General features: G+C 37.6%; 1 protein-coding gene and 1 long non-coding RNA gene across 5 annotated transcripts; one reads left to right on the top strand and one right to left on the bottom strand.

The window, feature by feature from the left end:
* The first annotated feature begins 1,897 nt into the window (after window positions 1–1,897).
* Window positions 1,898–5,131, top strand: LOC104594186 (tonoplast dicarboxylate transporter-like). The gene is made up of 6 exons (XM_010254371.3): window positions 1,898–2,505; window positions 2,808–3,285; window positions 3,395–3,438; window positions 3,530–3,625; window positions 3,892–4,402; window positions 4,600–5,131. Exons 1-6 carry the CDS (start codon window positions 2,047–2,049, stop codon window positions 4,668–4,670), a joined length of 1,659 nt encoding a protein of 552 aa, XP_010252673.1. The 5' UTR covers window positions 1,898–2,046; the 3' UTR covers window positions 4,671–5,131.
* Window positions 5,132–6,752: 1,621 nt separating this feature from the next.
* LOC104594188 (uncharacterized) lies at window positions 6,753–10,873 on the bottom strand. 4 transcript variants are annotated; one of them, XR_016083666.1, is made up of 3 exons: window positions 10,678–10,873; window positions 7,053–9,936; window positions 6,753–6,976 (listed from the first exon to the last, which is right to left on the bottom strand). It is a non-coding gene; the product is annotated as an uncharacterized LOC104594188 (long non-coding RNA). The 4 variants fall into 4 exon arrangements; XR_016083667.1 differs by lacking the exon at window positions 6,753–6,976 and having other exon boundaries at window positions 7,039–7,418; window positions 8,029–9,936; XR_734699.3 differs by lacking the exon at window positions 6,753–6,976 and having other exon boundaries at window positions 7,039–8,245; window positions 9,112–9,936; window positions 10,678–10,871.
* Between the last annotated feature and the right edge of the window lie 5,023 nt (window positions 10,874–15,896).

Here is a 15,896-nt window from a genome sequence, read left to right as displayed (position 1 = left end):
CTTACACATTAAATTCCTCAATTTAATCAGTAAAGCTAATGTAAATTTTGAACTATATATTATTATTATTATTATTATTATTGAAAATCAAGTTTTTAAAGAACAATATTATTGCTTTTTTTTATGGGAAGTGGAGAAAAAACATATTCCAAGGATAGACCCTATAACCTTTAAAACAAAAATGGAAACCAAACCTGTCTTAAGCTGCCAATCTGTTTAGTATATAATGTTTTTTTTTTTAAAGGGCTACACAATGGGGGATAAACCATCCCCAACCCAAGTGCAGGTGGGATTCAATCCCAACTCACCATCCAGCAGAAGACCTTACCAACCAGCTGGTTGGCACATAGTGATCATGTCCTTCGCCAAATGCCAATCAAAACCGACAGACAAGCCACAAGACAGAGGTTCAGGTTAGGCTCAGCATTGGCACAAAGGAAAAGTGTCGTTGTTTAGACTCAGTTTGAAAGGAGTACAAATATAAATACATAAAAAATAATACAAAATATAAGGTTTTACATTGTATAAATTTATATTTATACTCTTTCCAAACTGAACCTTAGTTTATTAGAAACTAGTGGAGGAGATGAACCCCGCATTAAACATTCTAAACATGAATTTAAACTGATGACAAAAATAAAGGAAATTAAAGTATCTTCCATGAACTACTGCTTTTAATTTTCTAACTGATTGATTCATCAGACCCCTAGGAACGTAGGGGATGACTATTGTTTTCTTCCTCCTCTAAATCACCCTTTTTAATCTATTTGTACAAAGTATGAGCCAAAATGTCACCACTTACGTCATATCATGAAAATTCACGATTTTGGGACCTACCTCATCTCTCATCTCTCTCCTGACTCTCAGTCTAAATCTCCCTTTGTCCTTGATGATCCACAGAACATGGGAGAAGATTCCTCGAAAATAAACAAGGGGCCATATCTCACGTATGGACAACATGGTCCTACACACTCCTACTAACTCCTCTTCCTTGTGTTGTGTTTCTCCATTCCGTCCCCATCATGTTGTTGCTTCACACGCCTCTTTCTTCTTCCCTTCTCTATATAGATGAAGACAATACAAATTAGACTTCAAAGCAAGGTTCAAGGCATATCGGCCATTTTAATACTTGTTTTTTTATTTTTTTTAAAACTGGTTCAAGAAAACTGATTTACGACTCCTTCTTCCCTTGAATCGGTCAGACCTCCGATACACCTATTATAGAGGCATATCAGAAGAGTCTCAGAATGATACATACCGGCCAATACGGGCCGATACATCACGATAGCTTTCAAGTTCAAACCCCATAAATAACACTCAGATAATACCCACCCTCTAATTAATCAATTATACCTCTATGATGAACAATTGATCCTTGGATTATTGTATAAACCCACCTCTTCCCCCTTGTTCTTGTTCAACCACAAATATATAACATTTACATATAATAATAAAACCTCTCCCACGTATTGACAGCCATACATCTGGCAAGTTTATCGTCTCATCCTCAATCACAATAACTCCACTTGTCACATGACTCATAATGGATGTGTCAACCTGTCTTTATACTTTCGAGTGGGCCACACCCCTCTCACTCATTGATTGTATATGGTCTCCTTTATATCCCATAATCCCATTCCACCAGTTGTCACGGGTCCAATTGCCACCTACTAATCTATTATTAATTGAATTGATGATCATTACTCTTTCTCTTTCACGTTTTCGCTCCTCGTCACATGTTTCGTTCTTACCCAACCACAATAATTCAAGAAATACTAGTTAAGGGCTTAAGGTTTGTTTGTGTCGTTCCTATAAAATTAATACTTCATGTGTTTTAAAATTCTAACATTTATGAGCTTACAGCCAAACGTGCCACCTAAAACAAAGATTCAAAGAATATGTGGAATCAGGGGGTGTGGCTACGGCCTTCCACTTTCCCTCCACTATTTAATGTACAAACGCACGCAAACGATCTCTCACACTATTTCTCCTTAATTATCCTCCGTCTTCCCGTCGAACGTTAACCTCTCCCTCTCCGGCGGCCAAATGAATGGTGGTGATCACCATCACCCAGTAGCAGTAGGTCATTCTCCCCCTGATGAAGACCCCAAAACACCGCTCTTACCAGTCCAGAACCCCATTCAAAAGTCGCCCCCAAGCTTCTACTCATGTCTCCGATCAATTTTCACTGCCAACAACTGCTTCATACTGTTAGGACCCTTATCATGCGCCCTTATCTGCATTTTTGTCGACCTCAATGCTCCCAAGACAAGCCGGAACATGTTAGCCATTCTGGCCTGGGTGTTCATATGGTGGCTCACCGAGGCCGTGCCCATGCCCATCACCTCCATGACTCCTCTCTTTCTGTTTCCTCTCTTCGGGATTTCTTCTGCCGATGCTGTCGCTCAATTCTACATGGACGATGTTATCGCCCTCGTCCTAGGCAGCTTCATACTTGCTCTTGCCGTCGAGCACTATAACATACATAGGAGATTGGCCCTGAATGTGAGTTTCAAACTTCAATATCAATATGGGGAGTTAAGGAATTAATTATCTGAGTTGCAATAAACTGTTTAATTAATTCTTGATTATACATTTGACGTATTCTACCCTGCCGTTTGCTGATATGATAATAATTTGACCAAAAAACAAGTTTCAGTCCAATGATCTGGAAACTTTTCCTACTCTTCTACTCTTGATCGCGTCCATGTATGCATCTGTCAATAAGTGAAATCTCTTACACATACATCCGAATAAGCATTTGGTGAATTAATATTTGAGCCATACATTGTTGTGCGACGGTACAGATAACCTTGTTGTTCTGCGGAGACCCATTGAATCCACCTCTGCTGCTCCTCGGGATCTGTGCCACGACCGCATTCGTCAGTATGTGGATGCACAACGTGGCAGCAGCGCTGATTATGATGCCGGTGGCCAGCGGGATCCTGCAGCGTTTCCCTGTGGGAGTCGACAAATCGGACGCCACCGCCCGATTCTGCAGAGCGGTGGTTTTGGGGGTGATCTATTCGGCAGCCATCGGAGGGATGAGTACGCTGACGGGTACAGGTGTCAATCTTATACTGGTGGGGATGTGGAAGAGCTACTTCCCAGAGGCAAATCCCATTAGTTTCAACACCTGGTTCTTCTTTGCATTCCCTTTGGCTTTGTTGATCTTCTTCGCTTTGTGGGGGATACTCTGCTTGCTTTATTGTTCAAAGGGTTCTGGAAACGCTCTTTCCGCTTACTTGGACAAAGCCCATTTGAGAAGGGAGCTTGAATTGCTTGGTAAGTCGCTTTTTCAGGGCGACCGAACATTCTTTTAGCATATGATAAGAGTAGTTTGGCCGGAGAAGTAAGTCGTTTTGTTACTGTTTGTTTTTTTTTTCACGCGCAGGCCCAATGGCATTTGCCGAGAAGATGGTCCTGGCAGTATTCTCGGTATGGATAGTAACATTCACTGGAAGAGGTTGGTTTAAGTATTTGAAGTTATCCTACTGAACTAATAATGTATATGTGTGTATGCACCCAGATGCTCATAGCTTTGTGGATGACAAGAAGCATAACAGATGACATTCCTGGATGGGGTGCCCTCTTTCAGGGTCGGGCGGGTGATGGAACAGTTAGTGTAAGTAAAGCTGTTAAGTCACTTGGGCAAATCACGAAATCGATGGCACCCGCTGATGCCTGATGGGTTCTCTTCTCCCCTAGAAACCCAGCTGCACGGCTTCATCCAAGGCTACCCAACTGGGTGATTGGAATTTGGGACCGTCCAGTCTGATCTTGGGATAGACACAGGAATTCTATCAAACACCCATGACCCCCAACTGGCAATTAGTTACTAGTTCATGTAGTTTTAAGGCTTTAAGCATTTTTAATTTTGATTTTGTGTAGGTGATGGTGGCAACGCTATTGTTCATAATTCCAAATAAAAAGCAGAAAGGAGAGAAGTTGATGGACTGGAACAAATGCAAGAAGCTCCCATGGAACATCATATTGCTACTAGGGGCTGGTTTTGCCATAGCCAATGGTGTCCGGACAAGCGGCCTGGCAGACGTGTTGTCTGCAAACTTGGAGTTCTTGGAGAATGCCCCATACCTCGCCATTACTCCGGTCGTCTGTCTCATTAGCGGGATCATCACCGAATTCACATCCAACAATGCAACCACCACTCTCCTCGTCCCACTGCTCATACAGTTGGCAGACACCATGCGTGTACACCCCCTCCTCCTCATGGTTCCAGGAGCTATCGGTGCCCAATTCGCCTTCTTGCTCCCGACCAGCACCCCTTCAAACATTGTAGGATTCACTACTGGGCACATCGATATCACAGACATGATCAAGACAGGATTGCCTCTTAAAATCGCCGGAATCGGTGCAATCTCCCTTCTAATGCCTACATTAGGTAAGGATTCTTCTTCATTTTCTTTTGCCTTTGCTCTTCTCTCTCTAATTGAATAGATTCATGCCCAGCATATGACCATTTTCTATAACAGAAGAATTTTGGTCAATTATCAAATTCTTGTTGTGTTACAATTTTCATTTCCAAGTCTATCGTTCAAGGATTCTACGAGGCATTTTATATTATCCTGGTGTTTGTAGGAGCATATGTATTTGGGACAAATGGGCAAGTACAACAGCTATCAGGTTGGTGGAAATGTAGCATTTGTTGAACAAGCCACGAAGAATTGCTTGCTGTGTCCAAAGGATGAGCCAGCCCTTTGTCCGAGAATTTTTCATGAAAGAAGTATTGCTTCCTCGCTGAAGGATCACAGAGCATTGACCGGATGATTATCGAATCGAATTCGACAGAATTCAGTTCCACCCATGTTTTGATATAACATTTTTTATACAAAAGAAAGAAAAAATTATCAGTGCTGTTTAAACCATGTAAGATTATAAATAGAGTTGATCGAATAATAGAATGACATTTGTATAGTATCCCAAACTTGAAACCAACAGAGGGCTGGCTCGTTGCTGTGTTAGCTGGGTGTTCCAGCATTGACGCAGAATCAAGTCCCGCAACCAGGACTTTGGGGAAAAAAGGGGAAAGTTATGGGTGTAAAAATCTTGCTTCATTCTACCAAAAAAAAAAAAAACTTGATATAGTAATTGATCAATGCTTGTTTTGCTACATATTTCTTTATTGGCACCCCTTGTGTGGGACTGTTTGGGTGAAAGAGCAAACATACTCTGTAAGCTCTAAAATGACGAAGTGTTCCCTGTGGCAGACTTGATTCTGCTGATAAATGCATCAATGGTAATGATTCCAATCTCCCCTCCGTAGATCTAACTCTGAGTGCTTCAACTTCTTTGGATCCCACAATTGCCAGGTGCTCACCCTAGCAGACTTCTGCTCGGATACTACCACTTTTAGTTGATTAGTCACCTCATGACAGTATTCAAGCTGCAATATCCCTCCATTGGAAACAATGAGATAATGAAAGCAAGAGGACGACCATGATTGACCACCATCATGATACATGCAATGACAACCCAATACTACGTTAAAGGAGCCATGATGTCTATAAAAGGTGGTTGACATCATGATCAACGGCCCAGGATTTTGTAGCAATCCTGGCTGTTCTCCTTCAGTAAAAAGCAAGAAAAGAGGACGGCTTTCAACAGTCCAACCTCCCCCTCTTCCCCAAGATGCCAGATGGAATTCCCTTTCTCACAACTACCATACTAACAAGGCCTTCGCTACAGTCTCCTATTTTGTGGAAAGTTCCAATCGATAAGACTAAAAACTAATTCATGGACCAGCTCTCAATCAGTTGTTTCCCAAATATCTCACCTGTTGAATTGTCCTATATGAATTGCCTTGTTTTTCTACAGTTGTCTTTTGTGCATAGTTGTCAAGACGACGCCTAGGTGGGCACCTTGGAGGCTCTCCTCGCTCAGTCACCAATCAGTTTTGCATACTGTGTAATAAAATACTTTTATATTGTTATTTTTTTAGATTATAATTATAAAATAGACATTATTAAAGAAAAATATTCATTTTTTGTGTATATAAATTAATTTCTTTTTATTATTTTCTTATTTGTTAGGATTTAATCAACACAAACATTGCTAACTGCTGTATATTGAACCCTCAATGACTTCAAAATCTGAACCAATAAGTAAGGGAAGAACTTAAAATTTTGTCTAATCAACACATTTCTTCTTCTTCTTCTTCTTCTTCTTCTTCCACCTTTTCTTTTCTTTTCTTCTTTTCCTATAACAAAAATAGGGGTTCAGCCCCTATATTTTTTGAATTTTCTTTCCTTTCTTCTTTTTCTTCTCATAAATATGTTGATTTTCTAGACTTAAACATGAAGTTTATAAAATTATGAAAATTATGGATAGTTATTAATAAAGTTGGTTATGGAACCTAGGGAACTACCCTAGGATATGTGATTTTTACTTAAAAAAATCCATCACCTAGGCGGGCGTCTAGGCGACTAGGCAACAAGGTGCCCCCTTGTCGCCTAGCCTCACCTTGGCACCTTGAAAACTATGATTGGGGTAACTGTCGACAAGCAGCCTGGCTGACGAAGTAGAATCAAACAACATTTCTCTATACAAAAATGTCAAAGAGAAGTAAACAATGGCAAGAAAGCATGTGATTGGGGTAACTGTCAAACTAAAATAGTCCACCAAACACAATTTTTGGCTGGGTTGGACTTGTGCTTCATGTATCAGGTTGAATTGGGGTTGAAAAACATCAGTCTATTTGATGTTAGGATGGACTCATTTGAAGCTTTGTGGAACCCAATCCAAACCAACCTATTCTATGTTTATTAACATATTAAGAGAATACTCAGCTTGGTTCAACCTAGATCCAAATGGTTTTAGGTTTAGGTGCAACTCTTTCTTTTATGTGTGAGTTGTGCTTAGGAAAAGTTTTTGTTTCATCCCTCCATGTTAGACTTGGATTCCTGTCAACCTGACCCAACCCAATATTGCTGCTGCAAGTTGATTCAACTCATCCAAGCTGCAAATCAATTAAATGGATTCAAAACCCCAATTCAATGATTTTATATCTAGTTTAGTGTGTATTAGGAACTTGCCTGTACAGTTGAGAACTGCCACTTAAGAGAGTATTCCTGATAGCTCATATCAGTAAACAGTTCCCAGTTCAACAACCCTGATTGGAAAATCCCTATATAAGTGCACCTTCCATTTGCAGACCAGAATATGGTAAGGGCAATTCATAGGCCGGAGTTGATAGAGTTCATCCTCCATATTCATTGATCATACATATTTTCTCTGTAAAATTCCAGATGACTGCTGATCCTGCCGAATCTGCCCTTGCCTCACATAGAGTGTATAGAAGCTCACAACCATGTTGTACACGTATTCTCTTCCATAAATCTTCTATGACATGTTTATGGCATCTTTTGATTCCAGAAAACCAACCCTCCCCCTGCTTAATCCTGCAAGAGCTGAGCTCCTTAGAAAATGTAATTTCTTCTTTCCTAGTCTTCAAACTAAATGGCATCCCATATATGAAGCCTCTTTACATGTATATCAGTAAATTCAGTACAAGCGTACAAAGGACTGAAGTAGGAGCCACACTGCCCAACTATCAAGAATGCAGGCATACTTGAAGACAGAATGACATTACAAAGACAAATTTCCAGAAGAATAAAAGATAAGAATAAAATACAAACATATTTATTCTCTAGGAACAATCTGGAAAAGTTCCACCAGTTTGATGATTATAGTCTAACTAATAACCGAGGTTTGTACTTTCCATGTTTCTTTAAGCTACATTTTCTATGTTTTCCCATACCTCTCTCTCTCAGTTCTTGAGAGTTGATAAAACCCCCAGGAGAAAGAAGAAAATAAAGAAGACATCATAGAACTATCTGAGATGTATGTTGTTACAATATGACACGATATAATTATGACAAAGAGCAAGAGTAATAAAGATTATCCACAATGATCACATTTTACCTCCATGAGTTCGCTTGCAATACCATATTTGGAATAACTTACACAAGCATGAAAAACAGGTTCAGATAAATAAAGTATAATTTTTACCTGGCATCTATGACCCCAGCATTTTACCTCTCCTTTGAAGTTATGCTTTCAACTGGTCTTCAAACTCCCTTGCTGTACCATAGATCCTCTGCAGCACAGGCTTTATTCATCCCCTCTCCAGTAAACCACAGCAGCAGATTCAAGTTCAACGGCTTTCTTGTTTTTATTGCCTATAGAATGAACATGGGATTCAGCACAGAGATCCTACATTCATTTCCTGGACAAAACATAGTGAGAAAAGCCCACAAATACATTAGGAAGCATATTGATTGAAAGCTTGAGAACAAATACTTGTATAAATAATATCCTTTAGAACTAAACACTGCCACACCACCCTTAAAAAGGACATCTTTTCTCAGATGAACTGAAAAAAAAAAAAACAAACAAACAAAACAAAACAAAATATGCAGGAAGAACCTTTAGATAAACTAGATAATATTTTTTCATAGAAAAAGCATGCCAATGGCAACAGGATTTGCATCTAAAGAAGCTTCTCTGTTAAGTTTCTAAGCCAAATCTTGTCTCCAATGTCAGCAATGAGTATGTAAAAACATGAAGCATGCCCACCTTCAGAACCATTTTGCAACAGAAAAGGGAAACAAAGTCCTCCATCTTTTCCATCTCTCTGGAGACATTAAAATATAAATTCAACTTTCTGTCTAGGGGGTTTTCCTATTGACCAAAAAAATATAGCAGGAAGCCTCTCGCTTAAATGTTGATAAAAAATAGATGTTGACATCAAATGAAACCCATACAAATAGGCAGCAAGTTCACCAAGTTGCTTCAAGCTGGTTATATGATTTCAGAAAGAGACGTCATACTCTGTCAAAGCTAATCTTCAATATGTACAGTCAAAAATTGATGATACCAATGCTTTGAAATTTCCTACATTAATTTGTTTTCACTGTTAAGTTGATTGTGTTGATCAAGTCATAAGATGTATATGACCTCTATCTAAAAGTTATTTCGATGCTTCAATGGAGACTAGAACATTGCATATAAGCTATAAAGCAGTAAGAATTTAGGAAAGGGAAAAAAGAAAAAGAATAAGAAATAAAGTTCAACGAAGTCAAGAAGACTGACCAATGATATATGGTGATTTCATCTTCCTTGATGCTTTATGATGAGGGTAATTTGGTCCTCCAATGATATAATGAGTTCATGACACGTGGCATCTCGGAACAGCTGGATGACACTTCCGCACCACGTAAGCAGATCACCTCAGACACTTTATAACTGCACCAATGACCTCGGGGCCTCCCCGGTAGACCGAACTGTGAATAGCTAGATGGGATCTCAGGTCGGTGTATGATGTGACCTGCTTCCAATAGACTGCCCGGGTCCCGTCAAGACGTCAGGTCAGCATGAGAGGTGACCCGCGTCTGCTGACTTGACCTAAGTTCAGCTAGTGACCTGCCAGGTAACCTCCTCCTCGAGTGAGCTATCGTCTCCGACTTCTCCGGGATCACGACGCTCAACCATTAGACCCGTCTTTCCGCATCGTCCGCATTGGAGTTGATCGGATGGACCTTATCCCTCTGTATGGATCACATATCCGGCTGAGAAATCTCCTGTGAACATGGTGGACACGGTTTCCCGGGAATCTCGAGCACGTTACAGGAAACTCCTGGTTTCTTATGCCTATATAAAAGTGTCCCCTCCCTCAGAGAAGGTATGCACGATTCAGCTCTCAAACACTCTAGCTCTCTCCAAAATCTGGCTAACTTAAGCATCAGAAAACTCGCCAGCTCTGCATCCGAGTTGCCCTCCAGCAGGGAGCTGCCAGATTGCACATCGTCACTTTCCAAAATCTCCATGTTGTAAGGCTCATCAATGGCCATTGTTCTTTTCTTAGCTTCATCTCTGGAGATTTCTTCTTAGCGGTTAATTTCAGCTAATGATCCGATCCTACAGATGATTTACGAAATTAATTCAGTACACTGAAACTACAAACTAATGAATGTTTTCCAAGCCATGCACGACCTTCTACCACATTTAAAAAAAAAACTCAGAACGCCTAAAAAATAAATAAAAGAATCAAATCAAGTCAAATATTGTGTTTTTTTTTTTCTTTTTCTGATCATCTATTTTAAAATCCTTGTCCGTTAATGGTTCTATATCGAAGTCATAACAGAACCCATTCTCTATCCACGGTCTAATGGTCACTTAAGCGACTGGGAAGAGTTTCTAAACAGCCATGGCTATTAGATGTGCACACAGCAACTTAACGCAAATTTCTCCTATCAAAACATAATAATATAAAACAAACGATGCCGAAAGAAAATGTTTTAGTCAAAAGATGCATTCCAATTTCGAAAAGACCGACATGGCATTATAGTTTTCCATACTAAAATTTATGATGTAGCTTGAATGAAGATTCAAAATGTCAATGCTCAAAGATGAAATTTTTGCGCAGCATGTTGAGTTGATCAAGTTCATTGTAATATGCGTTTCGTTTTGAGCTACCAAAAACTCTAAGAAATAGTTATAAGTAATAAGAACAAGCTATCTGAGTCGTATTTTGTGCACAAGAAAGACAAAGGGGATCAGCAGTATGACTAACAAATAGCCGTGTTTCGGATTCTCAACAATTTCTATGATGAACCGTCAGTAGGAAGAGTGACTTTCTCTTATGAATATGTTGCTTACCCAAAAAAAGGAAGAACGACTTTGCCCTCCTGGGGATTTCTTTTCGGAAGTTTCTCTTCAGCTACAATTGCAGTCTTCGATCAATCGATTGCAACTGCTAAGGAAGCTGTGGAGATTCTTTTGTTATTCTTACTCTGTGCATAGGCCCCAATTTGTCGGCGGAGCTTCGTCTCTAATTCGAAACAAAGACTAAAAGACCTTTAGCGTCTGTTTGATTGCTGAGAAATTTGGTTTATTTTCTCAGTTAATCATAATGTATTTGTTTGCTGAGAAAATTTTTGTGAGAAAATCCACTTTCTAGTATTGGTTTTATAAGAAAATTTTTTTGAGCTAGTTGTCGCCAGCAATCAGAGATAGAACTTCGGATCGTCGCCAACAAGATTGGATCCAGAAATCCGAAATTGCTAGAGATTTCAACTGTCCTGAGATAGCCAACAACCATTGAGACACGAAATTAACCATCGTGAGGTAGAGATCGTCGGATTCGTCGTCGGCATCAGCGTCAGGTATCCCCCAAAATGGTTTTTCAACGCCAATAGAGCCACCGAGTTCTCTGGATTGCTCGCCACAAGGATCGCAGTCTGCTTCATTATGATCTTTGGCGTGTTCAACTGTTCCATGCTGGGATGGCGCATCTTTAGAATTCCTGGCAATGGTTGGCTGGGATTGGGGCTCAGAAACGAGATAGAGCTTTCTCCCATTTTGTTTGGAACAACCGCTATCTCCAACGCCTTCCTCTTGTTTGAAATCAAGGTTAGGGTTGGGATTTGAGCTAGTGGGGGCGGTGGTGCTGGAGATGCGAGACTGAGCTTTCTCCCATTTGCAGAGGAGAATCCTGAAATCTTTGAGGGAAATGCGAGGGATTGGCATGAGCCATCGCCGAGGGACGTCGGGCACCCTGTGCAGGTTACCTCTGTACAGTGAGATTGCCACCATCTTGTTACTCGAATATCGATTGATCAAAAACGACGACGACCGCCCTTCTGTTCTGTTTCCTGTCGCTTCCTTTTATTCGGAATTTGGACTCTCGACTTTCGATCTCGGATTTTGCCCCTTTTCCTCCTCTTTTGGTGTTTCTCGGCCGCCTGAAGGCGAAGGGCGCCACCTTCGTGAGGGAATGCCTTTTTTCTTCGTCCGATTGGAATCTATTTTACACCGCATCCCACCTTGTATTAGATTGCTCAGCTTGCATTTTCTTAGTGTTTTCTTTTCTCACCGGGGTCACACTGTTTTGGTGCGACCCCGCTCACTTAATTTTGGGATCCCGTGTCCCTCTTGTTTCTCATCCCAAAACACTGTTTACCAATAAACAAACACAAGAAAGGAAGAATAATTCGGGAATATTCCCTTTTCTCATTCCTTTCTTTGCAATCAAACAGACCCTTAGAGGAGGGAAATCGAAAAGCGGATTTTAATTTGGGGCTTACGCCTTAAGCCATCTCAAGGCTTACGCCTCGCCTCTTTAGCACCCAACCGCCTCGTCTCCGCCTTTATTCTTTTAAAACCTTGGTCTCAAGTGGAACAGAGGAGGCAAAAAAGGGGTGATAACCGAGAAAGCGGCATTGGCTGGGGAAGATGGTTGTCTAAATAGCTCTAAGGCAATTTTTATATCTACTAGTCAGGACCTGAGTTTATTTATAAGCAAAATTGAAGATGGAATTTTATGACATTTATAATTAAATGGTGTCCATCTAAATTCAATTCAAGTATTATTTTTAGGGGTTCTATCTAGTTTATTCAATCACAATCTAAGCTATTCTTTAATGAGAGTGACCAATTTCCTATTCCCTAGATAAATTTGTATTGTTTTTCTTGTATCTTAATGCTAATTTTTATTAATTTGTTATTAGTTTATTATTATTTTTTGTTTATTTTTAGGTAAAATTATAAAAAAAAAGAACCCTCTTGTAACAATTTTATAAACCACCTTTGTGTTTTGACCCTAACAAAAGCCTCTTCTATAGTTTTGAGAAAAAAAAAGTTTAAATACCTCCTTTCCCTTGGCTTTTTGGTAACGAAAACATTAAAGTTAGCAAAATATCCTTATCATTGTTAATGTATTAACATACATAATTTAAAGTTTCAACTTTATCCTTCACTAATATATTTTTCCAAACAACTTTCAAAGAATAATTGCCCTTAGTCATCTTGGACAAAGTAAGGTAAAAAGGCTGAAGTGAAGTAAAATTAATGCATTATATCAACATCTTTTATTCAGAATGTTGATGAAAGGAAGGTATTTGCATCTTTTTCAAAACTATAGGGAAGGTTTTATTAAGGTCAAAACATTGGAGAGTTTGATAGAATTATTAGAAAACCCTATGAGGTTTTTGTAATTTTCCTTTTTCTTAAATGAAAACAATTAAGGAGATTTTAAAACAATTAAACTATATTTAAGATTAATATTTTTATTAATTTTTAAATTATTAAAAATTGAATTTATTTAAGTATATTAAGTTTTTATTAAATTTAAATTCCTTATGAAATTTAATTAACTATATAAATTTTTATTTTTCAATGGAACTTAATTTGGTTTTAAATTAATAAAATTTAATTATAAAACTAATAATTGTTTGATTGTTTTGTATTAGTTTTATAATTAATATTAAATCGGTATTAGTTTTTAATATATCTTATTCCTTTTATTAATTAAATTTTTTTATTATATTAATAAAAATAATTATTAAGTAAATTACTAAATTATTTTTAATATGGTTATTATTTTTTATTATTTTCAAATGGAATATATATGGATTATAATTTTAAATGGAAGTAGATTATTTAGTGCAATAATATATCATTGAATATCTCAATTTCAATATAAGTAATCTTACTAATAATTACAATGTAATGCAAATATATCTAATATACATATATATATATATATATAATTAAAATGAAATGGATATATATAGATAAAGTTAACGTATTTTATGCAATTTAATAGAGTAATGGAGATGAGAGAGAACTAGTGGCATAATTTATTGAAGGAGTGAGTTAAAGGGATAATTAATGAGGAGAGAGAGAGAGAGAATGGTGTATTAATGAGGAGTTTTAAAAGTCTTAAAGGTAATTGGTCACTTAGTTATTTTGTTCACTTTTAAAATTAGAAAATTCAAAAAAAAAAACTAGAAAAAAGATAGATACCTTTGAGAAGAAACCAGAAAAAATATAAATGAATTTAAAGATAAATCACAAAGCAGGAAAGTGCCAACTTGGCACATTCCATTTTAATATATAGATATAGATAATATCTATAAGTATCAAGTAATAAAGAGTTTTCAAGTATAGTATAATTCTCATTCTAGGTGTAGTGTTTTCAAGTATTAAATTTATTTTGAGACTAATCAACTAAGGGGTAGCCCATTGGTGCATTGGATGAATTGTCCCAATAGTGGTGTGGTTTTGAATCCCATTATTATGATGTTGCATTGTTTATTTAAAAGAGTAACGATCCCTATGGGGTGTTAGGCAGTGATTAATACAAAAAAAAAAGGTTTTGTTTTGGGATTGGTGTTTCTTGAACTTTTGTCTATTTAGTTAAAAGGGGCTCTTGTAACGTTCTGATTTTGTTTTGGTTTTAATAGTTGTTTTCCTTCCATTGTGGTTGTAAAAAAGTGCATTCTACTCTATGTTATTTTTGTTAATTGTTTAGAGTCATGCTATATTTTGTTTTTAGAGTGCTAAATTTTGTTTTCACTATATCACTAATGTAAGCTAAAACCAATGGCCCTTCATAGCAACTATACTTACGAATTTCAGATTTCTATTAACAGAGTTTTGTTGCTTCTATTACAAGTTTCTTTGAGGTTCCTTGATAGAGATTTTTTTTCTACATGTTTTTTAGGATTCTTTTTCAGTTTTTTCTTCCATTTTTTCTTTTTTATTTGATTTTTCTTTGTATTTCCACGATGGTATTGGTTAAGAAATATTACCATGGTATTTCAAGGAGAAACACATTTATTTGATTTTTTCTTTTTCAGGTGTTTGGTTAGGTTTACATTTATTCAATAAATGTTTTGTACTTGTGTGATTCTAAAACTGAATAACACATTTAACGAAGGCATTTATGACACATATGCACCACATCAAAATGCCAATAAAAGCTTATTAGTTTCAGATAGCTCCAAAATGAAGCTTTTTGAAATGGGAGAGGCATACAAAAACCGAAGTTTGCTTTTGTAAATTTCGATACACACAAATACAATTAATGAGGCATTTGCTGATGGGCTATGTGACACCATCAATAAATGTTTACTCAATAAATGTAAACGGAACCAAACATATATTTAATAAATGTAGAACTTTTCTATATGGTAAATATGCATCTTTGATCATGTGCTTTCGAGTGCCTACATAAATTTAAACAAAACTCAATATGTTTTAATTTACAGAAAATACGAATAGGTCTAATGCAAATTTTTTGTTCCCACTGCAAAGCTATAAACATTCAGAAGGTCCAAAAACCGCATTCTATGCATCCATACCCACCCGTGAGTTGGCATCACTTCCGAACTGACACCTACCCCAAATGTACTTTGAGCCTACAAATTCTGACCCTGGGATTATCAGTCATTCTCCCTTTAATTTATGTTTCTTATTACCCACTCATTTTGGGCCCGTTTGGCATCACTTCGAGAATCAATTATGGCCATTCTCTCGATTCTGCAGTGGAGAATTGTGTTTGGTGCTCAATTCTCTCCCTTTGAATTCTATCCAGAATGGAAAAAAGGCACTCTTAGGAAGTGATTCTCAAAAGCAAAAAAATTCAACTTCTCACCAATCCTCGCTGTCTTTTTCAAGTTTAACGAACACACGTGTGCTAGAGCGCACGTGAAAGAAGGGTTGTGTCGGTCATTTCACACAAAAATAAAATTAAACCCTAACCCGTCTTCCATCTCTTCTACCTACTCTAATTTTTAACCATTGAAACCCTCTCTTGGAGTCTGCTACGCAAAGAAACTCACACATTACCCATTCTCACAATCAATCTCAAGTAAGAATGTAACCATTTTGATCCCTTTTTTATTGTTTAATGTTTTTTGTTTGCTGGTAAAAGCCTCACCATGAGATTGATTGCCGTTCGAACCATGGAAAGCCCTCATCTCATTCGAAAACCCTTTTGTTTTATACCAATTCATTCAAAATTGAATCTGTTTGAGTTTTCCTTTGCTTTTTATTGGGAAAAAACAACAACTTTGTTATTTGTAGATTTTTAT

This window comes from Nelumbo nucifera, chromosome 1 (genome assembly GCF_055504915.1).
Source record: "Nelumbo nucifera cultivar China Antique chromosome 1, China Antique-T2T, whole genome shotgun sequence".
Classification (NCBI taxonomy): Eukaryota; Viridiplantae; Streptophyta; class Magnoliopsida; order Proteales; family Nelumbonaceae; genus Nelumbo; species Nelumbo nucifera.
The sequence above is the reverse complement of the archived record's forward strand: the minus strand, read 5'-3'. Positions and strand labels throughout refer to the sequence as shown.

Coding starts and splice junctions, on each gene's coding strand:
- LOC104594186 (XM_010254371.3), top strand. CDS start 2,047: ATGAATGGTGGTGATCACCATCACCCAGTAGCAGTAGGTCATTCTCCC. Junction 2,506..2,807: donor ATAGGAGATTGGCCCTGAAT/GTGAGTTTCAAA, acceptor GCGACGGTACAG/ATAACCTTGTTGTTCTGCGG. Junction 4,403..4,599: donor CCTTCTAATGCCTACATTAG/GTAAGGATTCTT, acceptor TGGTGTTTGTAG/GAGCATATGTATTTGGGACA.